This window comes from Ochotona princeps, chromosome 2, assembly GCF_030435755.1.
Source record: "Ochotona princeps isolate mOchPri1 chromosome 2, mOchPri1.hap1, whole genome shotgun sequence".
In the NCBI taxonomy this organism is placed as follows: domain Eukaryota; kingdom Metazoa; phylum Chordata; class Mammalia; order Lagomorpha; family Ochotonidae; genus Ochotona; species Ochotona princeps.
The window spans coordinates 64,651,102-64,678,339 of record NC_080833.1 but is presented as its reverse complement, the minus strand read 5'-3'; the positions used below and the strand labels follow the sequence as shown (position 1 = coordinate 64,678,339).

The 27,238-nt window shown below is 47.1% G+C and overlaps 1 protein-coding gene across 1 annotated transcript in view; it reads right to left on the bottom strand.

Moving 5' to 3' along the window:
- Positions 1 to 656: 656 nt before the first annotated feature.
- Positions 657 to 27,238, bottom strand: part of AK5 (adenylate kinase 5) — a 275,978-nt gene continuing 249,396 nt past the window's right edge. The window contains exons 12-14 of the mRNA XM_058658212.1: positions 24,824 to 24,940; positions 11,347 to 11,538; positions 657 to 796 (exon numbers count right to left, since the gene is read on the bottom strand). Coding sequence (XP_058514195.1) covers positions 728 to 796; positions 11,347 to 11,538; positions 24,824 to 24,940 — 378 coding nt within the window. The 3' untranslated portion in view covers positions 657 to 727. The remainder of the gene's footprint in view (positions 797 to 11,346; positions 11,539 to 24,823; positions 24,941 to 27,238) is intronic.

The following is a 27,238-nucleotide window of genomic DNA, read 5'->3' as shown; positions in this document are numbered from 1 at the left end:
AAAAAATCATCTCTGGCTTTTAAATTACTTTTGGGCACTGGTGGTAATCTGTAATTGCTGAAATTGTATCACCTTGTAGAGAAGAGGCTAGGTAATATACAATCTTAAGCTTGTTCTCTTAGCCATTTGTCACTGATAACCTGGGATTTGCTGTCTTGGGAACTGTCCAGTTTCACTTAGGAATCTGTCAGGTTTTACTTGCTTGATTCCCCTCTGTGGTGTACATGTCATTTTCTAGTTGAACCCCCTGCCTCTGAACCACAAGTGGATGAGAATTTAGGAAACCAACTCAGCCACCAGAGGACAAATGCCGGGACTGCTGCCCATGGTTGAGACCTTCAGGGAACAATATGTTAATCTTGGGGAGAAAGGAAGATGTGATCGGACCTTAGGGTGCGAGACCCATTGATCAGAATTGCAGCAAGTCTTGGGGTCACAACTGGCAGACTGGCACTACACTGCTGAAGTGCAGAAAGTGCAGCGTATGTGATACCAGTATGTGTGCTGTGAGCGAGGACAGCTTTCCTGATTGACGGAAAGGCTGATCAGCCCAAGGACACTATGCATGACATCCAGACACCTTCCACACAGGTCTAGCAGAGAAGCAAACAACACTGATGTCAGGATTTGGGAGCACGAAAGGTTTAACTCGAAATGTGTTAAGGGGTGAAACCTTTACCGGTTTTCTCTGTTTCCACTCTCTTTTAAGATACTTGCATTTTTGCCTTCAGAAAATAGAGTCAATAGCTGTGCAAAGTTGAAGAAAAACTTCCTCTGGTGTCCCTTCTGCGTTGATCTATATTTAAGAGGATAGAAAAGTACAGTTATTCTTAAGTGATTGTAAATAAGAAAAGAGTACCTGCTTATAATTTGCTCAACAAAATTTAAAAGCCTTGGACCACAAAGAAAAAAATGAAGTGCAGTTGCCTAGTAACTGGGTGCCTGAAATAATAACGCATCCATTATAATGGCCAATATTCAGAACAATGACAACATGAAATGTTGGCAAGGGTATGGAGCAGTAAAACTCAATGCTGGTGGGTACTAGTCATAGTAGACTGCTGTTTCTAAAGAAACTAAGTTTTTTTTTATCTAATACTATCTAGTAATTGCACTTGGTATGTATGAGTGGAAAACTTTGCTAAATATAGAATCTGTACATGAATGTTGACACCTGCTTTATAGCTAATTGCAGAAACTTGTAAACTGGTACTTGGGGACAATTAGAAAGCCATGAAAATATGTGGAGGAAAATAAGTGAACAGGTGAACAAGAAAAAGCTGCATAGTTCCATTAGTAAAGCATTCTGGAAAAGGCAAAGGTTGCCAGGTGTTGGGACAGAGGGAGGGGAGGATAGGCAAAACAGCATTTTTAGGGCAGTGATGCTCTGATGAACAGACATGTCGTTATACCTCAGCCTACAGACAGGACCAGACTGGGTGATAATGCTGTATTAACAAAGCATGCATTATAATGAATGTCCCACTGTTGATAGCTGGGAGGATACAGTTTGTAGGATACAGTTACAGGGTGTTTGGGAGCTGCTCTAAAAGATTTTGAAAATTTAAAAATGATGGCAGCAGTGGCCAACTGCCCTTTGCAGGAAATGTACTGTCAGGCAGCATGGAAGAACTCTGGTGTCACTTAAAATGAGACTTTGTAAGGGTCTGCAACTTTTGGAACAGGGTAGGAAGAGGGCAAAGAATTGGGGGGACAGGGATGTGTGGAGAAGAAAGCAATCATGGGACCCCTAATGGGAAGATGTTGAAAGGCAGTGTGTGCTTTGTATCCTTGGTGTACTGGCATATGGAGCTATAGCACCTGAAGTAGGAAGGGAGCTAATTTTCTAGGCGTGAAGGCATCAGACCTTCCTGTAAGATTGTCCTATCATATGTGTGTCATCTACAGAAGGGGCCAAGCATCGAAAGCATCCTGGAGGCCAGGGTGACACTGGAGGCTTGCTTTCCTCCAAGATAAATGTTGACAAATATCCTCCAGGCTCTTTCGGGAAAATCGGTACAAGGCATCGCCGCTTAATGAAACAGCTGTGTGGCAGGTGTTCAGCGCTGTGCTTAACACCATGTTTGGAATATGACCTGATTTCCCTACTTTCCCAACCCCAGTTCCCACCTGCATTTCCATCAGGATGCCTGGGTTGGAGTTCGCGCTCCACTTTCAACCCAGCTTCTTGATAATGTGTAACCTGAGAGGCAGTAGGTCATGGCTCCTGTACTCAAGTCTCTGCAAACCAAGTGTTCTGGGCTCCTGGCTTTGGCCTGGCCCAGTTTGAGCTTTGTAGGCATTTGAGTGTAGGGGCTGGGGGTGGAGATGGAGGGTTGTGAACCAGCAAATGAAGTAGTGATCTTGCTGTTGTTTTTGAAAACATGGGCCTGAGCTCTGTTTACTGTCAACCTTGATTATCTGTGGACATGCTTAGGCATGAGGGAAACTAAGCTGGAGCTGCTCCTGACAGGCAAATTACAGAATTGCTGGAAAGATTCAGGATGTGCATGTTTGTATGGAGGTGGGGATGGGAGTCGGAAGCTGGCTGCATCCCAGTGGCTTGAGGCCATGAGAGAGTTCATTAAAGGTTACAAATGGGTGGTGGTGGGGTACCTACAAAGATGGGCCGGGATGTCTCAGTGGCTAAATCCTTAGCAAATGCTGGGATCCCATATGGGCACTGGTTCAGTTTCCATCCATCTCCCTGTGTATGACCTGGGAAAGAGGCAGAGAATGGCACAAAGCCATGGGCTCCCGCACCTGCATGGGAGACCTGGACGAAACTCTTGGCTCCTGGCTTCGGATTGGCTGAGCTCTGGCTGTTGTGGCCACTTGGGGGAGGTGGTGAATCAGTGCACAGATCATTCTCTGTCTTTGCTCTGTAAATTTGATCTGCCTTTCCAATAAAAATAAATCTTAAAAAAACCCCACAGATTCCTGATGATTCACCGAAGATGTAAGTGTGCATATGAAAGAGTTTGCTGAAGTGCCACTTTCCAAGACCTTTCCAGAAGGTCTCATATAGTAGGTTGGGGCTAGGCCTTATAATTTGCATTTAACACATTTATTGTGGGCACTCTTGTCCATAGTTTGGGAAATTTTTTCACCTCTATATTTACTTAGATCTTATTTATGTAAACCAGCGTCAACTTTGCAACCCCCAGGAACTTCAGTGTTTCCTGAAGAAGAATGAATTCTCAGAAGAAAACACCCGAGAATTATGTTTAAGCACTACAGAAAGTGAACAGGGCAATGTTGATAGAAACACTGTTTACACTATGCTTATGTCTGGAAAAATCCCATCTACTAGTGAGAGCTGGGCACTGCACTGTGACAGTCATAGCATGGAATGTTACAGCAATGGGGAGAATATATTACGACTAGACTCAGCAACATGGCTTAAGAAGCCAATCTCATGAGAGCCACAACAATGGTTTCTTACTGGGGAGAGGAAAAGGAGATGTTAGATGGAGAGCGGGTACCTGGGTGCTTCTGGGCTCCTCTGAGTTTCTTGGTCTGTATAGTGGTTACATGAATGTTTGCTGTATTCAAATCACATTACCCGTATGCATTCCCATATACACTATATATCCCATAGCAAGGTAAACATAGCAATGAAATTTTAGTCTTGCATACCCTAGTAAATGTGTCACATTTTATGCTATGGAGAAAATCAGCAGCCTGCTACTTTATTTCACACACAAGCTGCTTTGCTTGTGACCCAGCTTTCTTGGGTGCCAGCAGTTTGGCATGTGCTGGAGAGAGCCAGCTCAATCAAGGTCCTGCTCTCAAAGAGCTCTCGGCCCTAGGGTGTAGGCAAAACTCTGTAATAGGAGCCTATCGCTCCTTCTCTGTTGCTTTGTCTTCCAAAGAAATAAATCTTTAGAAAAGAAAAAGCCCAAAGCCAAAAAAAACTTTCCCCACATATACAAAAGTAAAGCCTTCATGTGTGAGGCAAAGACTAAAGAAAGTCTGCCTAGTATTTCCTCTGAGCTGCCCTGCCCAAAAGGACTGGGCAAGGTTGTGGGCTCTTCATAGTTTTTTTTTCTGTCTCTTTCTTTTATCTTTTCTTTCTCTGCCTCCACCCCTCTCTCTTTCACATTTTTAAACATTATTTGAAAGGCAGAGTTACAGAAAGAGACAAATCCTCCATGCTGGTTTACTCTCTCAGTGGCTACAATGACCAAGGCTAAGGCCAAGCCTTAGCCAGGAGCTGGGCCTCTATCATGTGACCCACCAATGGGCAAGATCTTTTGCAAGTTCCGTCCCAGACAAGGAGGAGCCAGGGAACCCTTAGAAACACAAGACACTTTTGGACACTCCTTCTAGAAGTGCTTTCCCTTTTCGTTCCATGTTCACATGTTCACTATGCAGATAAAACTCTGTCTGCAACCAATTCCCAGCTTTCTATCACTATACTAAGCTGAGGAAAGAGCCCACACAGCTTTGCTGGTAACATCTCCTTGGTGCCCAAGGGGGGGTTGGTGTTTAAAAGATTTCTGGGTCTTAAACCAGGGTAGCAAGGCTCAACTCAACTGACAAAAGTTATGTCAGTATGCCTTCCCTCAAGGGGAAGTGATCTTTGGGGTATCCCATGTCTGCTGTTTCCTGAAACCTCCAGTTTCCTTTCGGGAACAAGGCCATGAGTGCACATCTTTGGAGGAACTTGATGAACATCTAATGGTCTCTGGCAGAGGCTACCCCTCTGTGTGACCCAGGACTCCCCAAGTGGATTCTAAACAGCACATGCTTGCCAGGGCATCGGAAAGTGATGAGCTCCCCTCTCAAGTTTCAGGAGGAGGGGTGAGATTCTTGGGCACCCCCATGAATATCCTGCTTGGGACTGACCCCTTAAAGGGCTTGAATGATCCCTTTGCACTCCCTAATGAGTTGAGAAAAACCACCAGTCTTCTTTATTCTGACTCCTGCCTCAAGGTTCTATCATCCAAATGGCTTCCAGCCTGAGACCCGAACAGCCCTAGAAAAGGGCGGGCAACAATTGCAGCTGTGCAGTAGAAGTCCTGCCCTTAGAAGCTCCAACCATAGCCACAGGGAGTATTTAAGGAGTGTAGGCTTTGGGCTTGGTCCCTGCCCCCTTTGTGATTCTTATCTGCTTGCCTTTTGGAAGGGAGAAAAATTCCCAAATCATTTATGGAAACAATTCAGAAACTTTATTCTTCAGATACCACTTGCCAGTGTTGCCACCACTTCCCCATTCACTTCTGGGAACAACTTTCCTTTTGCAGAATGGTACATCTTCCTCAGGCCTGTTGTGGATACATTCTTGTGATTCTATCTCAGAGATGCCATATCCACATGCCTATGTAATATGTATGACTTTTAACACCATATGTAAATTTGATAGTATTAAAAGAAGTTGCTTTTTTTCTTAAATATGTATACATATACTAAGCAAAAAATCTGTGTGCCTTTCCCACTCATGCTGATCAAGCTGAGAGATGAAAGTCCAAGCAGCATGGACACTGCACAGGGTGCCCTTACTAGCAGAGGATGAAGATGCCGGCTCAGTGAGGACCCAGCCTCCAGCTCCTTCACCTGCCTGGGGAATCATTCTAGGCATCTCAGAAGTTAAGGCCTAACAGGGCTGTTCCCTGGGAGCCGGCCCCTCCAGGACCCAGCCAGCCCGGGATTTCTCTTCCCTCTCATGACCCCAGGAAGGAAGAGGGCTATGTATTTGAATACCTTGCCCTTACAGAGATTTAAAGATGACATTTAGCAAACATATAAGGATGATTTACAACATGCACCTTAATGATCTCTCTGGAAATAGTGCATTCAAAACAGAACATACACTTAAATGTTCCATGGTACTGTTATTGCTTCTCTCGCCTCTCCACATACTGTCAGTTAAAGCTTTAAAACTTACATTTAAAAGGCACACACACTGCTTCCATCTGCTGGTTCACTCCAAAATGCCCATAACAGCCAGAGCTGAGCCAGGGTGCATGGGTGGCAGGAACTCAATTAAAATTAATGTAAAATTCAATACTGATATTTGGCTTACCAGAAAAATTAGCAATATTGGTAAAACAACTTAGGTGTGTGACATCTACCATTTAAAAAATATATATCATTTAAAAAGATTTATTAATTTTGTTCGGAAGGCACATACACACAGAAGGAGGGAGGTGAGCAGGGAGACAGAGATTGAAAGAGACAGGAGAGAGAAAAACACAATTAAAAAAAAAGCAAAAATGTTGCATTAAGAATTTTATATTGATTCCACACTGAAATGATAATACATGTGGAAGGCTAGGGTAAAAACATTGCCAATTAATTTCACCTGATTATTTTCCATTTATGTAGTTACTACCAAAACATTTGAATTACACTTGTGGCCCACAACATATTTCCTTTGGCCAATGCTGGTTTAGCAAATTTACTGACTCAAAAATGAATGACTGAATGAATATGTGAGTGGATTCCAGGCCCTTGACAGTGTTGCCTAAATCTTGCTCTTCAGCTTAATTTCCCTCTGGTGTAACTCATCTCTTTGATGGTACCTGTGCCAGTGCGTGTCAGTGACTTCATTCACTCTGTTCATCACTTAGGATCCAGCTCTACTGTCCTACTGTCCTCTGTTCTGTGAGGCCTTGACCCTCCCTCCCTGGGCCTGAGCTCTGTGCACCCAAAGGCCTGGAATGTTGTCAGGGGCATTAACCACCTTGCTGTGGTTATAGTTTCCTTGATCCTTTTTGAAGTTCTGGCATTACCCAACTTGCCTTGGGTGTTAGAGAGCCCAGCAAATGCCTTCTGAATACGTCAAAGGCCTCACATAGGACAGCTCCAAGAGTCTGTGATAGTGGTTCCTGGCAAGATTCTGAGTTAAAGTAGACCCTAGTGAAGGGAATGCCCTGACACGGGCACTGGCAACACCCACTGTGTGATCCTAATGACCGCAGAGGAGAAACAAAAATCTGTATGGAGGAGTACAAAGCCAGTGGGCAGGATCATGGGTGTGCAAGGAGGCTGTAGCTGACAGCACGGAGAGAGACTCGGCGGAAGCATAAAGAATGAGAAGAATCAGGCTCTCAGAGAAAGGAGGGAAGAGTAATGCCTGATTTGTCAATAGGACTGAGCCTTGGGCTCCTCAGTGTCCTTCCTGCACCTTTGGTGACAGCCCCGACAATAACAAGTGGCAACAGTAAGGCTAGGTCTTCTGAATCAATTCTGGGATGTGTTCTTGGAAATTCCCAAAATGGGAGTGAGAGTGCTTATCTCAAGGAAATATCTCATTCTGGAATGAGATCTTGCTTTGGTTTCTATACATGGAAGCACCTGTTTGCCTCGTTCTGTTCTTCACTACTAGGTGGGATGTTTTTGTGGGTACTAGGTGCGATGATTGTACTAGGTACGATGATTGCATAATTCGTATTGTGAACTGATGTAAGCTTGATTGGCTGAATGAACTGATTGAGTATCTGTGTTCCAGGCCACTACAGTTGATTGGATAATTTATATTGTGTGCTGATATAACCTGAGTTAATGAATGATTCCTATCAGGTATCAAGGCTTTCTTAGTTGATTGGATGATTGTTACTTAAAAACTCCTGACCACAACTGGTTGGGGCTGTTCCTCTCTTCCATATGTGTTGGACGGGACAGTCCACTGGCAGCTGAATAAAGACTCCTGAGCTTCCAAGGATTCTCCTTCAACTTATTTCCGGGCTAGATCTTGTCAACTTGCAGCACTGTCTCTGGCCTGGGCCAGCAGAAGCGAGGGTGGGCTTGCTAGTTGCAGGGCCAGACATATGTGACACAGCTGAGGCTGGGCATTGATAAGAAAGGCTGAGCATCAGGGAGCTTGGAAGTCCCAGAGAGTTTGGCTATTTCAAAGAATTCTTTCCAGGCTTTATGGAAAGAGAAGGAGAATTCAAAAGTGAAAAAAATGACCCCTGCATGAATAGATGGCAAAGGTACAGGGTGTGTGCTTACTGAATGGCTGTGGAAGCAGATACAAACAACCCAGCTAAACCAGAAATAAGAAGACTGAGAGATATGCAGGAGGTAGGTTCTGGCACATCACACAGTGGTCAAAGGGAGTCCTCATTACAACACGTGTTCACCTGGGCATGTGTTGGAAACAGGTGTTCAGGGGGGTAGTGTTTTCACTGAATCAGAACTTGCTCTGTGTGTGTGTGTGTGTGTGTGTGTGTGTGTGTGTGTGGGTGCATGCTAAAGAGATTCCTGTCAGAAGAGAGAGAAGAGAAAAGGTGGAGAAAACAGCGTGGGGAGGTGGGAAAATACCCAAGAAAGTGTTCATATTGGTCCTCAGAGGGAGTACGGTTGGGAAGGGAATTGTTGGACAATTCCCAGGGCTGGACCCAGGCCTTCTGACACGCATACCGGTGTTCTCTGTACTAAGGACACGACCTGTGATGGTGCTTTTCATTCCAAAATGCTATGCTTCCAGGCTTCATTCAACAACACAATCTGTCACTAGGGTTGAAAGAAAAGTACTCGCGCCGGGGCTAACTGGTCAACTGGCTGTGATCTCGCGTCTGCTGTGAGGAGGGCGAGACAGGTCAGGTTTAGCAGTGCTGCTGCTGACTCAGTTATCTGCCCCAGGTGCCTGGGAGAAGCCAGGGAGCAGAGAAAAGTGCTCCACACCCTTTCTCAGGTGGAGGTCCCAAACGCTGCTTCTTGGGGAGGCTGAGAACCAGTCACGGCTTATATTTATATCAGAAACATGAGGAGACTTCTAAAAAAATGCAGATGTGGGGAAAATGGAATTAAAAGATAAGTTCATTTTGCTACAAAAAATGTTTGCAATTTGCACATAGTTTTTCATAACATGCATTTGAATACAATTTTTGAGGACCTCTCATATGTAGATATTTTAAAATTAAAAAAAAATATGGCAGACTTAAAACATTATTTGAGTGTCAGACAGAAAAAGAGGGAAGAGAGAATAAGACCACTATGCTGGTTTCCTCCCCAAATGCTCATGGCAGGCAGGACTGGGTCAGGCCAGAGCTAGCAAGAAGGAACGCAATCCAGGCCTCCCATGTGGGTGACAAGGACACAAGTATGCCAGCCATCACCTCCAGGGTGTACATGGAGCAAGAAGCTGCAAGCAGGAGTGGAGCTGGCTGAAACCCAGGTACTCTGATGTGCCTCATGAGCATTCCAGACAGCATCCTCACTGCTCTGCCAAACACCCGCTCCTCAAAAATCTTGTACCAGCAGAAAACATCATTTAATTCCACTTCCATTAACTTTTTAAAGCAGCCTTACACTCTTCTGTTTAAGCTCACTGCAGCTGCCTGGACAGGACCCGGGCTTGGGCCAAGCCAGCATCCCCCCGAAGGCCTCGGTGAGCCCTGTGGGATGTGGCCCACACGGCTCTGCAGGCTGGCCTAGAGTAGCCTGTTATTTGCCAAGAGGCTCATGCAAGTCACCTCTGCACAGCTCAGCTCCCAGCATCCCAACTGCTGGAGAAGCTGAGCACCAAGGTGCAAAGGCCTGGAGACATTTCTTTCTTTAGAGAGCTCTCGCGAGGATTCCAGAAATCTCTATTGGAGAAGGTGGCTACTCTTGTCTCCAGGTGCCAGTTGTCTGTGAGGTTATAGAGTTCAGGTTGGAATTATATGACAGAGTGCGCTGAAAGGGATTTTCCAGCTTGGCAAGTAGTTAAACCCTAAACTTCTTTGGGGCTTACCTCTCCTTTACAAATTTCAAGTGTGCTGTGCTCACAGTAGGTTGCACAACAGGAAGCTTGATCTTGTCCAATCGTGGATAGGCCTTTGCAACCCTAACTCTTGAAAAGATTTGTTTATTTGAAAATTGGAGTTACTGAGAAAGGAAGAGACAGAGATCCACTGGTTCACTCTGTAGATGGCTGCAATGGCCAGGCCTGGGCCAGGTGGAAGCCAGGAACCAAGAGCTTCATCAGGTCTCCTATATGGGTGGCAGCAGTCTGAGGACTTGGGCCACCTTGCACTGCTTTCCCAGGCCATTGTCAGGGGGCTAGATCAGAAGTGAAGCAGTTGGGACACCAACCAGAGGCTGTATGGGATGCAGGTGTTGCAGGTGGCTTTACATGCTGCGCCCATCACAGTTGCCCCACAACTCTGAATCTTAGGCCCTTGCTTTCAGTGCTGGCATGTGGCTCAGTGGGTCAGGTCAATGCTTGTGAGGTCACCAGCCCATATTCAAATGCTGTTTTGAGTCCTGCCTGTTCTGCTTCCGATCCAACACCCTGTAAATGCTTTTGGGAAAGCAGTGGAGAGACCTAAGTGCTTTGGGCCTCTGACACGTGGGAGACCTGAGTGAAATCCCTGGTTCCTGGATTCAGCTTGGCCCACCCCTGGCATAGCAGCATTTTGGGGAGTGAAGCAGTAGATGGAAATTCTCTTTTCTCTTTCCTTTTCTTCTTGTTACTCTGCCCTTTATATGAATAAGGAAATTTAATAAAAGACTTTACACTCGCACACTTAATTTTTGTGAGGGCAGTATTTGTTGATAAAGACCCAAGCCTTTGCTTCTGTGGTAATGAGAGGTTATACGAAGTGCAGGAAGAAGCTTTGCTCTTGTGTGTCCTACCTTGCATCCTGGTAGCAGCCATCCCAGAGCTCTGTGGGCAAACACTGCTAGGTCAGGCCAGGTGAAGCACCACGGTGCGCACCAGTGCCCTAGCGGCTGCCAGGGGTACAGAGAGTGAGATGAAACTCACAAGTCTGAGCTCCCTGAGTGGTATCAAGAAGCACCCTTCAGACTTCTCTGCACTCGGGACTGATTAAGATTCTGGAAAAGGAACAGTTAGCAGGTGTGGAAGAGTTTCTTAGCAGCAGCTTCCCCAGGGAGTTCATCCTGTGGCTGTTGCAGAGACCAATTTGTCATTCATTGATTAATGTGTCTCATTGCGTGGAAGCGAGAGTTGGATCCGCACCTCTCCCACTTGGGGTTGAATCTCAGGATTTTGTTCCTGTTTCCAGTGGTGTCTTAGCCTTACTTTCTGGGGGGAAGCTTCTGCCAGGCTGATGGTGCATTCTAGATTCAAACCCTGATTAGGTTTTTCCCCTTTCGGGTTCCCTCCACCCACAGGGCAATTAATTCCTCCAACATAAAATCATCTTGACCTAGTCCTGGTTTACTTCTCCTTCCCCGTGTCTTGCCCCTCTTCACAGGGCCGTAGAGTGACCGTCTTTCCTGACTTATCACCCTTGAGGGTCCTTCAGCATACAGTGTTCCTTCCCTCCTTATCTGTTTCCTCTCTCTTGGAAAAAGAATTCAGTAAGTATAACAGCATCTATGAACATACATGGCCAGATGTTCACGGCCCCTCTCTGGCTCCTATGAGAGGGGCAGTGCGCAACTCACCTTCCGTAGCTGCGTTTTGGTCTCATAGTAGGCAATCACGGGGATGGAGGCTCGGTAGTAGGTCTCGAGGCGCTTGGCAATGGTCTTGGTGGTGTCGTCGGCTTGCGGGCTGCTCTGACTCCTCTGGAGAAGGCGGTTGGTCATGGTATCTGCTGAACAGTCCATGCAGATCACCAAGTGTGGATCTCCGATCTGGAGGGATGGGAGTGGAGCACAGTGTATTCAGAAATTCCACTCTGCCAGCATTCTGGGGGCCCAGTTCTCTCTTGTCAGCGCCATCTGGTTCCTTTCAATGCCCCAGCACCACATGATAGTGCAGTTGGGATGGGCTTCAAGGCTCCTCCTTCCCAGGGGAGCCATTCCCAGAGCTGGGAATGCCTGTGCCGCAGGGAGAGAGGTGTGTGATGTTTCCTTCTGTGTGAGGGTCTGCTAAGGCAGAGCTAACCACTTCCTGCTGCTCGGCAGCCTATGTCATGCTGTGCCTGCACCGTGTCAGAACGGATGGAGCACAGGGAGTGAGCACACTGGAATGGGGACAGACCGTTAACAGGTCAAGCCCAGGTGTGATGGTTTGCCTCCAAGTTGCACTGCAACAATTCTTCACCTCTTTTGATTTAAGGGCTATTCCCACTTGGAACACACAGATCAGCCCCCGCATCCCTTGACTCTGAGCTGACTCGTAGCTGTTTGGATGGTCAAAATACACTACCAAAGACTAGGTTGTAAAATGATTTACAGTTGAAGCCTGAGTTTCTGGAATGCTTGCTGTGAGGGAAGCCACCTCATCCACAATGTCCAGCTACCCTGAGATGGCCAAGGCCAGACACATGGATAAGCCCTGTGGACAGAGAGCCCACTCATTCCTTGGCTGCTTACAGCCTCCCAGCCCTGGCTCCAGCTGAAGCCACCACCTGACCATAGCTGTGAGACAGCCAGCTAGCTGAACCCAGCGTCTCCAGAGCTGCGGATGGTAATAACCAATCACTCTTGAAATCCGCTGACTTGGGAGTCTCCTTGCATCTCTGCACCTCAATTTTCTCATTTGTACAATGAGCACAACCACAGGACTGTGGTGGGAAACCAATCCAATTAAATAGGTCAGTGTGAAGAGGCTGCTTGCCACAGAGCAAACACCCAGCCAATACGGAATGCTAGAGCTCTGGCCTGCTGTTATCTGTTACACTGTGTGTGCAGGATTAGAAACCCTCCATTCCTGCTCCTGAGTTTTGCACGCAGTAGGTGATGAGAAATGGAGGAGTGATGGTAACACTATCTGTGACTTGAATATTCCAACCTTCTCTGAAGTGTTCTTTTGCCTCTGGTGTCTCTATATCAGCAGAGAAAGAAAAAAGTTTTCCAAAACCTGGAACAGTGCTAAACCTTGGGATTAGGTCCTGCTAGGCGCTCATCCCGGCAGCCACAAATGCTGGTGCTGCTTTCGGAGAAAATGACCTTGTTTCACCAGCAGAGGGCGCGCTCTGAAGGCCGCTTAATGTTCACTTACAGGACGCGCCCTGGATTTCTGGTTAGGGCTGCTTGGGTCATATTCAGGCTACTCGTGAGGAGAATGTAGGAACCGATTCAGATACAAACAGAGATTCTGTGGGTTTGAGCCAGAGCTAGCAAAGCAAAGGCAGCTTTGTTTAGATGTAGCGCTGACTCCCAAATCCACCTCACATGGGAGCATGTTAGAAAAGGGAAAGTCTCAAGCTCCATATTTGGCTTAGAGAAACACAGTCTGCCCTCCACAGGATCCTGGTTGATCTTCACAGCGTGGCAGTCCGAGGAGATGTCCTATGCAGCCATTTTCTTGTGGCCAATGGACAGTGTTTGCCTGAACTTTTCTTCCCTGGAGTCAGCCCTCCCAGGCAGTTATTCCATTTGCAAATACCTGGACAACAAATAAAGACCTAATGATTTGTTAAATGTTTGGATGAAATGTCACTCAGTTTTTTTTCCAACACGCTTTGATCCATACCTTCAGACAGGCACAAGGCCCTGTTCCCAGCATCCCCTGAAACATCCTTGGAACTTGGCCACCAGCATCATCGGGAGACCCATAGCCTCTGGTATCCAAGGGGCTCTCTAGAAGCACAGCTGTCCCCAGATGGCCATTAGAACTGCAGCTGCCTGCCCTGGACTGCACTGGACCAAGGTCTTCATATCCAACCGTCCCTGACCCATTGGTACTGTTTCCCCACCCTAACCATAAGGATGAGGAAGTGGAGGCTTTGTGGGGTTGACTTGTCCAAGGTCACTAAGGCCTGCTGACTGCACCTTAGTATGGAGAGCCAGCGCCTTGAGTATGGGAGCTTAGGTTAGCTGCCTTGTGGGTACTTGTGTGGGGAGCAGGGTGCTAAAGCCGCTCCTGGGATTGGTTGGGGCCATTGCAAGATGTCGGCTGGTCCAGGGCCAGGAGGCAGAGTTGGTCTTGCCAGCAGGTAAACAGGAAGTCACAGGGATAGGCTAATGCCCTCGTCACAATTATGTCATTGCTACTGGCCTATCACGTAGTGCCAAGTGGACCCATGGGGAGAAGTGACTGGTGGAGAATGATATAAAAGTAGCTGGTAAAAGCTAGGTGGAAAAGGACGGGATGAGAAAGATGGAGAGAAAGCCTAGGGGGCGACGAGGAGAAAGACGGGAAAGAACAAAGGACTGGTGGCAAGAAGGGCAGCAGAGAGAAGGATTTAAACGCAGTCACTTTTGGCAGCGAAGGGTCTGGTTGTGGTTCCGGCTTTTCCCAGACCCTCAAGAGTGTGCCTTGGCGTTTTAGCGCCGCTGCAGGGTGGCGACACACCTGGAGCCAGGGAGGAGGGTAGCAAGGTAGGAAAGGAAGTGGGTGCTGTGGGTGGGAGTGTGCCTCCTGTGTTGTCTTTCAGAGGCTGGTGCTGGCTGTGTCTCAGATCTAACTGGAATCCCCCTGGTCCTGTGTCCCCAGGGCTGAGTGCAGCCCCCAGCTTGAGGAGTTGAGTGACTGTGGAGTTGAGGGGACGAGTTGCCGTAGTAACTCCTGCGAGTGCAGGGACGAGAAGTTTGCCCTGCATAGCTGGCACCCCATTGCGGTTGCTTCCTTCTGATTGAGTCAAGTCCTGGCTGAGGCCCTGTTCACCCATGGGAAGCAGCTCTCCAGGCCATCCCAGAACAATGTCTCGTTCTTAGTGTGGGATTCAGATTCTACACTTAAGAAGGGGGAGAACAACTTCTCATACAACCATTGCGGGACTTAAATGAGCTACCACACGCCAAGCGCCTGGCTCTTTTCCAATGCCACAGAAAGGTGAGTTAATATTGTTTCACATGGGCTTTGCCACAGCCTCATCTTGTTGAGCTGTAAAATCTCCCAATGGTCAGGTCTGGGTGGCCTGCTCTGGCCTGGTGCCCTGGGCTGGCAGGGGAGGGCTGGGCTGATCATCACAGAGCACATCTGTTTCTCATTTGCCACCCCTGGTGGATCTCCTCAGGGAACCTCATTAGAGGAGTGGCTGGGTCTTCCCAGCATTTCCTACATGCAGCTCTGAAAGGAATGTCAGTGTACCTTGTGTCCCATGCCACCATGATACAACTCATGACTCTTATGGGAACCCAAAGAAAGGAGGAAAATTCAAAGGCTCCCCTTCCTGAAGGCTCCCCACAACTCCAAACAAAAAATGCACCCACTGGATTTCCTTTGACCAAACAGATTGGTGTGTGTGTGTGTGTGTGTGTGGTGTAGAACGCATTATGAAGATTAGGATGCATTATAAGCAGGATTCTATTGATGAAAAGTGTGATGAGATAATTAGGAGTGGTCAGGTGAAGGGACAATAGCTTTTATTCACACATACAAGAAAATAATGTGCTAAAATTAAATTTGTGTTTAAAAAAAGAGGGCTGGGCCAAAGCCACTGCTGAAAGGCAGTGACTGAGTCCTTGGCTTTCTCCAGGGCCAAGAGAAATCTTCCCTCAGGGTGAGTACACCATGAGGAACCTTGGGAACTGGATTAAAGTCCTAGCTCGGCACTGCCGCCAAAACCTTGAGGCAGGACAAGTCTGGGAGGGGTCAGGCCTTGGGGTTGGGGGCGGCTTGCAGCTCCCCACAGTGTGGCGGCTGTGGGGGGTGCCCCTGCCAGGCAGATCCAAGGCTGGGGACTCAGGTCAAAGCCACTGCCAAAAGGCAGTGACTGAGTCCTTGGCTTTGGGTGGCCAGTGCACCGAATGGTACCAGGCTCTGCCTGCTGGCCACCCAGCGGCAAGCTCTGGGGTTTTTAGGATATGAAATTGATGCTTAGGGACACCCATGAATAAGGCCAGCTTTAGCGTACGTGAGAGATGAATTCTGGGTGATTCCCAGGAGCAGGATCATATAACTTTCGGGCAAGCATGGGAACTGAGACCTGATGGTTTGGAGGGGAGTGTCCATAAGATCTATTTGACCAGACATTGACCAGCCAAATTAGGAATCCTGAGATGGCCTGTTAGCATAGAGCATCACTGACTGCCACACACCAGTCCACACCAAAGCTATGGATGGGGGCCTGTCTGGCAGGGCTAGGTACTATTACTTGACTGGGTGGTGGAATAGTGGACTGGACACATTTGGCGGGGTCAAGACACTAAACAGCACGCAAGACAACTTGGTCTGGGGGTAAACTCTGTGGGGGAATTGTGGGCCCAACCCTGTGGAAATACAAGTCCTGCAAGTTAGCTTGCAAGCTGGGGTGGCGATGTGCTAAGCTAGGAATGACCGTGGTACCTGCCATCACTTACGGGTAAAGGAATCGATGGCAATCAGGCAAGTCAAAGCAGCACCACCTGAAGGTGCATCCTAAAATAGAATGTGGGGTGAGCTGAGCTGCAACTGGAAGGGGGCAGACTGGGCAGGGCCAAGCAAATTTCAACTCACAAAAAAGAATAGAAATCAGGATGGAGCACATGTCATTCCAATCTAGGCTCTTACACCAACTGGTCTGCATGAGGCAGGGATACTATGTCACAGCATCGAAGGCAAAGGCTGAGACAGGTGAGGGGCTAAGCCCACTGGGTCAGACCACCCACTGGCACATGCGCAATCTAGGGTTTGGAATAGACTCTGCTGGGGAGCTGTGAGAGAACATCCTTGCTGGGTTGGGATTCCCACGGGAGGGTGCAGGGGCTGGGGTGGGGGCTGTGTTCTGGTCTGGATATGGCTGCAATCCCCATAGGCACAATTGTGGACTGGGGCTGGGCTCACCAAGCTGGGCCAGACACCTTCACCATCTGGCGCTCTGGAGAACCTGGGTAGATGTAGGACGGATTAGGCTGGGTCTCTGCCCCTACTGAGCCATGTGTGAGCAGTGTCTGGGTGTGGACAAGCCTTGACTGGGGTGAAACAGCCAGCACCAAGAGCTGGAATGGACTGAAGGCCAGCAATGAGGGCTGGCCCATGGAACCACCAGCACACGCAAGACCTGGCGTGGGGAGAGGTTCTGAAGGAGGAGCTTGGGAAACTCCTCTGTCAGAATACAGCCCCTACAGGTGAACGCAAGAACCACGATATGGAGCAACCCAGACCAGGCCAGAGGAAGATACTCACCATCATAATATGGCATAGGTGGGGGCAGACCAGGCTGAACCCGTTCACATCAACCGCTGGTGAATCCAAGTGCCAGCATGAAGTGTGGGTCAGGCCAGTTTCGTTCGCAACACATACCAGTGCACATTGAGGAATGCCAAGGTGAGGTGAGCCGTATCAGATGTGGTTGCAGTGCCCAAACAGCACATGTGAGAACCGGGGGGTGGGGCGTGGGGAAGCCAGCAGGGGAATGTGGGCTCCCCTACTGGACAACCACTCCCACTGGAGAGCGTGAGTTGGGATGGGGGCAGACCAGACCAGGCAGGGCTACAACACCTGTGGGCCTCATGTGAGTAGAGTGGGGAAGGGCCAGATTGAGTTGACTGTTCCAACTGGTGCAAGCAAAAATTAGAGTAGGTGAGGGTTGGTTGGGCTTTGCCACATCATCTGATGGCAGAGGCTGGCACTGGGGGCTAATTCTGTTAAGTTAAACTCCAGAACCACCTGGAGAGTGCATAATCTGGGAGTGGGAGTGGCCTAGTAGGGAGATAGTGCACACCTCCCTCGTGGGTAACCACTCCCACTGGAGAGCACGAAAACCAGGACAGGGACAGGGCTGGCTAAACAGAAAGGCACCTGCCAGTATGTGTGTGGGCTGGATAGTAGGTTGGTTCGGTTCAACCAGGCTTCAGTGCCCATTGACAAGTACCAGAGCTAAAGGGGATGTGGGACAGGCTGAACAAGCCTGCGGTACATTCTGGCATGCATGGGAACCAGGGTAGGGAGCAGGCCTGGTGTGGGTTATGGGGAGTCGCCTCAACTAGGCTGCAGCTCTCACTGGTTTGCGTGAAGACCGAGTATGAAGTGAGCAGGATTGAGCTGGACTACAATACCCATTGGTTCACGTGGAAGACAGGGCTGGAAACAGAACTAACCCAGCAATCCCAACAACCAGCATGTGCATAAGCTGATTGGGGTGATGGACTGTGCCAGAACCTGTACTGGCAAATTCACACAAGAATCAGGTTTGGGATCACCTCAGATGAAGTTTCTTTGGATATCCTTCCAACTGATCTGCTGATTTCAGACCCCCAATCATGAAGAGACTATGTCAGCCAGTGGACTCTGAATAGGTTTCATCGCAATTAGAACGGTGAGATTGGCAGCTATTCAGAAATGCTGAACTATCAAAACTGCTTGAGCAGGACCCTCGGAGCGTGCCTCACATTGGGGATCTGGGATGGGTGGGAGGCTGGGTGGGGCTTTTCCTTTGTTTCTCCCCTGACCCCAGAAACAGAGGAAAAATGATATTAGTGTGGAAACAATGGTATTATCCACTTTCCTATAGACCTTGATCCTTTGTACCCTAATCAACTAAGCAAGATCATTTAAAAAAATAAATGAATAAATGAGAGAAAAAAAAAGAGGGCTGGCATTGTGGCACAGAGAGTTAAGCTGTCTGTTGTGGTGCCTACAATCCATGTGAGCATTGGTTTCAGTGCTCCTGGAGAGTAGCAGATGTTGGCCAAGGTGTGTGGGCTCCTGTACCCACGTGGGAGAGCTGGATGGAGTGCCAGGCTCTTGGCTTTAGCCTGGCTGAGTCTTGACTATTGTAGCCTTTTGAGGATTAAACTACTGGATCACTCTCCATGTCCTTATAACTCTGCTTTAAATCAATCAATTGATCAATCAATCTGCAAATGAAAAAGACAAGGCAAGAAAAGGATGCGTGTATTCAGGCTAAAGTTAGAACATCTGCTAAACATTTTCAGGGAGAGAAAAGCAAGAGCAAGCCTATGCATTTCATTTCTGTTACTATGGGGGAGTTCAAGACATACACAGAAAAATAGGATTGCAATGTAAGTTTACTCCAGTGCAAAATAATTTTGAAATCCGTGCATATGAGTATTTCCTTAGTTTGACTATTGTTGGATACAAGGTTGGGTTAGTACAGGAAGGTGTCTGTAAAGGGCCCTGGACAAGCACACAGCCTTCCTCCAGCTAATAGTTTGTAAAATGGAGTAACCAGATCCTCTAAAAATTGTAAAAATTAATCTAATGTTATATTTGAAGCATCTAGTTCAGTTTCTGGCACATTATAAGTGCTCAACATGTAACAGCTATTATTTTTATATTTTATATTATTTTACCTTGATAAAACCTCCAGGCTTGTAATTAGTCAAGTAGTTAAAATGCTTACTTTATAGCACTGAGGTCCAAATTCTGGCTTCACTTCTAATTCTACATTCCTGCTAATACAGATGCTGGGAGGCAGTGGTAATGACTCAAGTAATGGGGCCCCTGCCATCCATGGAAGAGACCAGAATGGAGTTCCTATTCCAGCTTCGACTCAGCACTGTCAATTGTAGATATACGGGGAGTAAACCAGCAGAATGGGATTATTTCTCTCTCTCTCTCTCTCTCTCTCTCCCTGTTTCTGTGCCTCTGAAATGAACACCTGAATCTCGTATTGGAGGGCCTGGGATTGAGTTGAGCTTCCTCCTCCACTACGGGTCTAGCTTCCTGTTAATTCCACTGGAAGGTAGAAATGTGGGTTTCTGCTGCCTCTATAGGAGATCTCATGGAGTTCTTGGCTTTTGGCTTTGGTCTGGCCCCAGTTGTTGTGGTCACTTGGTAAGTGAACCAGAAGATAGATTTCTCTCTCTGTTTCTACCTCCCCCTAAACCAGTCAACGTATTTAACAAAGATATTCCTACCTTGCAAACCTCTCAAATTCTGATCTGTCACTTCCTTTATTTACAACTCAAGGTGAGCTCATGGCTTTATGTGACCAACTGGTTTGTGCGCCGTCATTTGAGTAAGGATGATCTTCAGTGAATGCAAATCTTCCAAGTGACCTTCCATAAAGCAAAGCATAACTTTCTCTGCCACTGTGGTCCCCACACAGGCTTTAGAATATGACAGAGAAGACAAACCAGAACGTAGGAGCAACAAGTGTCATCAGTATGGTGACAGGGCAGTTTCAACCAATGCTGACATTCATGAAAAAAGTATTCAGAAAGTATGCAGTGCCCCTGTTCATTGCTGAACCAATGGTCCTTAAGGGCAATATTTAAATATCTACAAAAAAAATAGTCTATGTATAGCTCAGAGGAGCATACAAAGACCTGGAGTTGCACTGATTTGTCCAAAGGTTATGCTGGAAGATTCTACTAGTCACTAAGCAGGTGTGAAGACAACACATCCACACTTCCAAAATGAACACCTGTTTTAACTTTAGCCAGAGAACAAAGGTGCTACTGAACCAGAATGAGCTACTGTTGATGCACAATCTCCTCCAAGCTGCAGGCAGGAAATTAATTGGAAATTTGGCAAAGACAAATATAGACATCTGATTGTCTCCAGAGATTTAGAGCTATCAGCTTGTTGGAGAGCACTGAGAGTGGTAACAGACCTGCAACTCTACTGGATGCCCATTCAAGCTTGCCTGTGCTTTTAAATGAGCTATGAAGACTCCACCAGCCCCTTTGTGTCACAGAGATTCACTGGCAGGCTGGGTACTTGGGATCATACGCTGCCTAAATAAAAAAAAAATCCCATTCAGGAGAGGGGAAGAGGAAATTCCCGAGCCTAAGGAACTTTATCATGAAAAACAAAAACAAACACAAATAAATAAACACATACACACATATAAACACACACACATATATATACACAACCGCAAAACCTGCCATTCAGTTAGCCTGACACTTTAGGGTACCTTTAGCTGAGCTATCTGAGCTGCTCTGTCCTTTGAGGATTTGTTTGGCTACTGGAGATGAGACGCAAACTGGAGTGTGCAGTTCAGGGCCATCTCTATGTGTGGTTCTCTGTGACCTTGCTCTCTTTAGTCCCAAGACTGATCTTTCCCCCTTCAGTTAATGATCTTCTTCCACAGTGCCCAGCATCATGTGTGCGTGTGTATAGAGAGAGAAAGAGATAAAGAAACAGAGAGAGAGAGCTAGAGAGGAGAGACTTTGTGAGGGGTTGGTGTCCAGTTGAGCAGCTCTGCCTGTGGCATTAACAGGCCTATGTCCAGAGTTGGGCTGTATAGCTCTCTGTCTTCCCATTTTGTAAATGAGTGACCCTTAGCTAGATAATACGGTATAGGCTTTTACAGCTTAAAGAACACACTTGTGCATGTTATGTCATTTGATGCCCATAAAACCTTTTAAGTTGGGTTTTGTAGGTATTCTTATCTACATTTTGTGGAGGTCATTCAGTTAAAGCTGAGTGACTTGATAAGTGTCCCACCAACACATGGAAGAAGAGAAAATTCAGCTTTCTTGACTGCTGGTGTCTCTAGGTGACTGGCATTGTGGTCAGTGTGTTACACCTCTGTGAGATTGAATGCCATATTGGAGTTCTGGTTTAAGTCCTGGCTGCTCTACTTCTGATCTAACTAACTAACTAACTAACTAACTAACTAACTAACTTCCTTCCTTACTTCCTTCCTTTCTTTAAATTTATTTTTTATTGAAAAGGCAGATTTACAGAGAGAAGGAGAGACAGAAAGACCTTCCACCTACTGGTTCACTCACTCCCCAAATGGTCACAATGGCCTGGGCTAACCTGATCTGAAGCCAGGTGCCAGGAGCCTCTTCCAGGTCTCCCATGTGAGTGGAAGGTCCCAAGACTTTGGGCCATCTCATACTGCTTTTCCAGGCCACAATAAGGAGGCAGATGGGAAGTGGAGCAGCTGGAATTGGTTCCTGTATGGCTTCCTGGCTGTTGCAATGTGAGGATTTAGCTGTTGAACCATTGCACTGGATCCTGATCCAGCTTTTTGCTAATACCCCTGGGAGAGCAGTGGAAATGGCCCAATTGCTTTGATTCATGTCACCCAGGTGGGAGAGTAGAATAAAGTTCCTGGCTTCTGGCTTTTGCCTGGCCCAGCCTTGGCTTTTGTAGGCATCTTGGAAGTGAACTAGTAGATGGATAATCTCTGTCTATCTCACTATGCTTTCCAAATCAACACATCTTTAAGAAAAAAAACCAAAATTGGAGTCACACACTTTCTGATTTCAAGACCTACTACAAAGATACACTAACCAAAACAGTGTGTTAATCTACACCAGAGCTATAGATCAGTGGAATAGACTTGAGGACCCAGAAGGAAACTATATATATGGTCAATGATTTTTTTTGGCAAAGATGCTAAGACCATTCATCAGGGAAAAATCAGTCTTTCCAACAAGCGATTGAGGGAAAACTACATTTCCATACAAAACAATGATGTTTGATGATTACTTCTTCATCACACAAAAATTAACTCAAACTGGAACAAAAAACCTAAATGTAAGAGCTAAAACTGCAAAACCTTTCAGAGAAATTATATGGGAAAGTTTCATGAGATTGGATTTGCCAGTAATTTCTTGGATATGACACCTAAAGCACAGATAGTAAAAGCAAAAATAGATAAATCAGACCACATCATGATTAAAATCTATACATCCAAGAATAAAGTCAACAGAGGGAAGTGGCAACAATAATATGGGGGAAAAATATCAGCAAATCACATACCTGGAAGACATTAATATCCAGAACATAAATGAAACCTTACAACACAAAAGAAAAAACCAAGTCTGAATAAAAATGGGTAAAGCACTTGAATAGACATTTCTCCAAAAAATAAATGGGCCAAAAAGCACATGAAAAAGTATCCAACATTAGCAATAACTCCTAAAAGACAAATAATACCCACAATGAGAGGTCATCGTGTAGCCGTTAGATGGTTAACATAGAAACAAAAGCAGGAGAAATGAATCCTCCAACCTTGTTGGTGGGGATATAAAATGGTTCAACTACTATGGCTGGTGGCACATTATATACAGGTTTCTCAAATAATTAAAGGACTTGTCATGTGATAGAGGAATTCTGCTTCTGAGTGTATACCCCAGAGAATTAAGAGCAGAGACCTTGACAGATGCGGTGTATCTATGTCCATAGCAGCCTCTTTCAGGGGAAGAAGCAAGCCACAGACAACACGTGGCACATAAATACAGTGGAATGGTGTCAGTGTGGAAAAGGAGGGGAATACTGTCATATGCTACAACATGAATGAATCTTGAGGACATTCTGCCACCTGAAATAAGTCGTCCAAAAAAAGGGATGAGGGCCTAGTCACTAAAGTCCTTGCCTTGCACACGCTGGGATCCCATATGGGCATAGGTTCATGTCCTGGCAGCCCCACTTCCCATACAGCTCACTGCTCAGGTCCTGGGAAAGCCATCAAGGACAGCCCAAAGTCTTGGGATCCTGCACCGACATGGGAGACCCAGAGGAAGCTCTGAGCTCCTGGCTTCGGATTGGCTCAGCTCTGGCCATTGTGGCCACTTGGGGAGTGAATCATCGGATGGAAGATCTTCCTCTCTGTCTCTCCTCATCTCTGTATATCTGACTTTCCAAATTAAAAAAAAAATACATCTTTAAAAAATATATAATCAGGGTCAAGAGCAGGTCAAGCTCCAGAAGATGCACACCTCAACCAGTTCCACAGGGTTAGAGATGGATGGAGATGGCGCCCTGCCAAACTCCCACCAACCACTGGATTCACTCATAAGTGGTATTCAGCCATTTGACTAGGCAAGTCAGTTTTTTCCTGGGCCTAGTGCATCATCTTTTCAATATGAAGACAATACTTTTTCTATTGCTCTGAAAAGGTTATTAAAAAAAATCAAATGAAAGAACATGAAAATGTTCCATGACCAAAAAGCCATATACAGAAGTATGAATTGTTTGTAGGGTCTAAAGTCAGAATTTATTTAACAACTGAGTATGACTGTGCCCTCTTGATTAGGCTTGGTAAAGTTACAGGTCAGTGGGCTGATGCTAATCCTCCACCTTCAATCACTGGCATCCCATATGGGCACTGATTCATGTCCCAGCTGTTCCACTTCAGAGCTAGCTCCGTGCTTATGGCATGGGAAAGCAGTGGAGGATGGCCTAAGTTTGTTGGAACCCTGCACCCATGTGGAACACCTGGAAGATGCTCTTGGCTTCTGGCTTCAGATATGCTCAGCTTGGGCTGTTGGGGCCATTTGGGGAGTGAACCAGTGAATGGGAGATTTTTCTCTCTGTGTCTCTCCTTTCTGTAAATCTCCTTTTCAAATAAACATAAATAAACCTTTAAAAAAGTTACAGGTCATTTATACCAGGTATGTATGGCACAGGGCAGTTCAATAGAGGGCAGCACTGATGGTGTTTGCATTGCTGCTACATCCCTGGGAGAGGCCACTTCACTGGGGGAGGATGGGGTGGGAGAGTGTGATAGGGAGCAGTGGTGTTTTCTTGCAAGGACATATCTCTCTTGGGATTAATTTCCCTCCCCTCCTCAGTGTGTGTGGCCCACTCTTGTGCCTTTCCTACCCCTTCCCTGGTCCTCCAGGCTAGGTGTGCCAGCATAGTTCCTCCCGCTCCCCTTGACAGCTATGATTGGTTCTATGATAGGGTTGAGACCTAAGCCATGACAATGAAACACAATCTGGGTCTTTTCTTGGGCCTGCAGGGAAACAGAAACACTATTGACTGAAGCCACTTAGACGGTGGAATGCAGGCCTGGAACCGAGAGGACACGAGGCCCACTCTATGGGAAGGAAATCTAAGAGCTGTCAAGAGCAGACACATTCCCTGAGCAATTCGCATATCTGTGTCCATCCAAGTCTGAACCACGACTGGGCACTTTATTTACTTAGGTTATTCATTCCATTCCCACTTCACATATATCCCATTCCATATCTATCTATCACTATCTGTCTATTATCTATCTATGCATAATATTTATATATTTTTTGGGTTACTAGTTTAGTTGCATTTCTAGAAGAAAGCTCTGATTAATATAATTGGGGAAGACATTTTTCATTTACCCTCACCCTCAGGAAGTTTATTCCCCAATAAAAGGTCCTGCAGTTTCCTTCTGGGGTGGGGCCCATAATCATGGCTCACCCTGCGTTCAAACTCTTCCCCTTGCTTCACCTCTCGGGGGTAGCCATCAATCAGGAAGCCACTGGTGTCTTGGAGGCTGGCCACCATGGCTTCTCTCAGGAGCTCCAGAATGATACCCTGCAGCAAAAGGACAATGGTCAGGACCTGAGTCAGCCACAGAGCAGCCCAAGAATGAGCCCAAGTCCCAGTCGGTCTGTGTGGGAGGGGCAAGGCTCAGGTAAGGAAGAGGGTAGCAGTGCTGTAGTGCATCTAGGCCACTGTGAGTCCCACTCTTCCCCCTCACTCTAATGTTTTTGAAATTAATAGTTACTGACCCAGTGCTGGGACATGGTGTAATTGGGGTTTTCATTAAAACAAATCAAGACAAAACTGATAAGTCTTATCAATTAAGTTTTCTTGGAATGCCTTACAGCAAGGCACCTTAGATTAGATGAAATATGGTGGCCATATTTCATACAGTAGCACTCCATGAATTAGGCATAATAGAATCAAAGCTAGACCCAATATGTTATACGATGCATTTCACTACTGTTTCCAATAAATATTTTCTAAAACTTGACTTTCACTGACCTGAGACTTTCAGTAGGTGTGAAGTAGCATTTTCTAGCAACATCGCTTTCTTGGTTAACATTTTTTTTGGTAGAAAAAGTGTTTATGGGGGCCTGCAGAGTGGAGTGGGCCTGGGAACTCCTGCATGTATTTGTGTCACAGGTGGGCATTGCTGGGAGAAGAGGAGCGTTAGGGTTCCAGGCTGGCATGCTGGAATGGTGTGCTGGTAACTGGGTTTAGGGATTGGTTAACATGCTTGTGTCCTGGGTGGGTGGAGGGGTAAGGTCACACAGCCAGCATGTGTGCTGGAGGACTGGATCTGTGGTCCCAGGAGGGTGGGCAGTGCTTCAAGCCAGCCCTTCAAGGAAGACCTTGCTGGGAATCCTAAGTGTTAGTGGGCATGAGGGTTGTGGATTGATCAGGGAAGTGGGTATAGGATGTGTGGGAGTGGAGTCGCCAAGAGAGTATGTTACAGATGAGGCATGACTTCTGGGGGGATTCTGCTGACAAGGCCACCATACTGCAGGCAAGCAAAGGGACCGAGACCTACCGGTATCAAGGAGGGAAGCCGAAGTATATTCCTGGTTCAGACCAACACACTCGCCCTCATGGGAGACCAGAGCTGTGCTAGTTGGATTGAGCACTGCCCACGGGTGCACATGAAAGCTAAGGCTGGGGGCCTACATGGCAGGACTGGACCACAGGACCCCCCCAGTGAGTGACGAAGCAGGGGGTGGATCACATTGGACTGGGCCACATTGGACTGGGCAATGACACTAATCAGCATGAGAGAACCAGGTGTGGAGGCATTCTGAGGGGAATATGTGTTATCACCCTTTTGGGACTACAGTATCTGTTGGGTTGCTCAGGACTTGAGGGTGGTGATGGACCAAATTAGGTGCAGCCATGGAACTCTGTGATACTTATGGGTACTGGAGTTCAGAACAGGCCAGGCTGGTCCAGACTGAAGCACCTGCAGGTGCAGCCAAAAATTCAAAGTGGGGCAGGTCGGGCAGTGGCATCTACCAGCGCACAGAGAGGCTGAGACTGAGGGAGTTGACTATGTTGGATAAGAGCCTACCACCCATTGGCACATTGAGATCTGTGTCTGTGAGTGGCCCTGCTGGGAGAACTTGGAAAACTGCTCTGGTGGGCTGCAATTTCCATTGGTGAGCACATGAGTCAGGATTGGGTGTTGGACAGTCCAAGCAAGGCAGCTCCACTTGTTGGCAGGTGTGTAGGTTGGCTTTGGAGTGGCAGACCAGGCAGGGCCAGGCCATATCATAGCACACTGGCAGGCACAGGAGCCAGGATGGCATGTGGGCATATGGGGCTAGGCTATCATACCTACCATTTTGCAGAAAAGCCAGGTTTGGGAGCAGGCTGGGCAGTGGTAGGCTGCAGCACCCACCAGTGACACTTGGGACTGGAGCAAGCCAGGCTAGGCCAGGCTGCAGTATCTGAAGGCAAAAGCCAAGTCAGGGGATGGGCTATGTTGGGCTGGCTCAAAGCAATCACCAGCGTGCTCAAGAGCTGTGGTTGGGAGCAGGCCTTATTGGGGACCTAAGGGGACACCCCAGCTGAGCTGTGGTTCCCACCAGTGAGTGCAAGAGCTGGAACAGGGGCAGTGATCTGGGCTGGACATTGCTGCTGTATCCCTCGGCATGGGTGTGGACTGGGTCTGGGGTTGCGCTAGGTTCCAGCACACGCTGGTGCTTGCAAGAGTAAGGGTGGTTGTAGGACAGGTTATGTTAGGTCTTGGCATCCACTGAGCCATATGAGAGCTGGGTCTGGGGGTATGCCAGGCAGTAGTGGACTGTAGTACCCAATAGCAAGAGCTAGAATGGATATGGGCTGGTCTGTCAA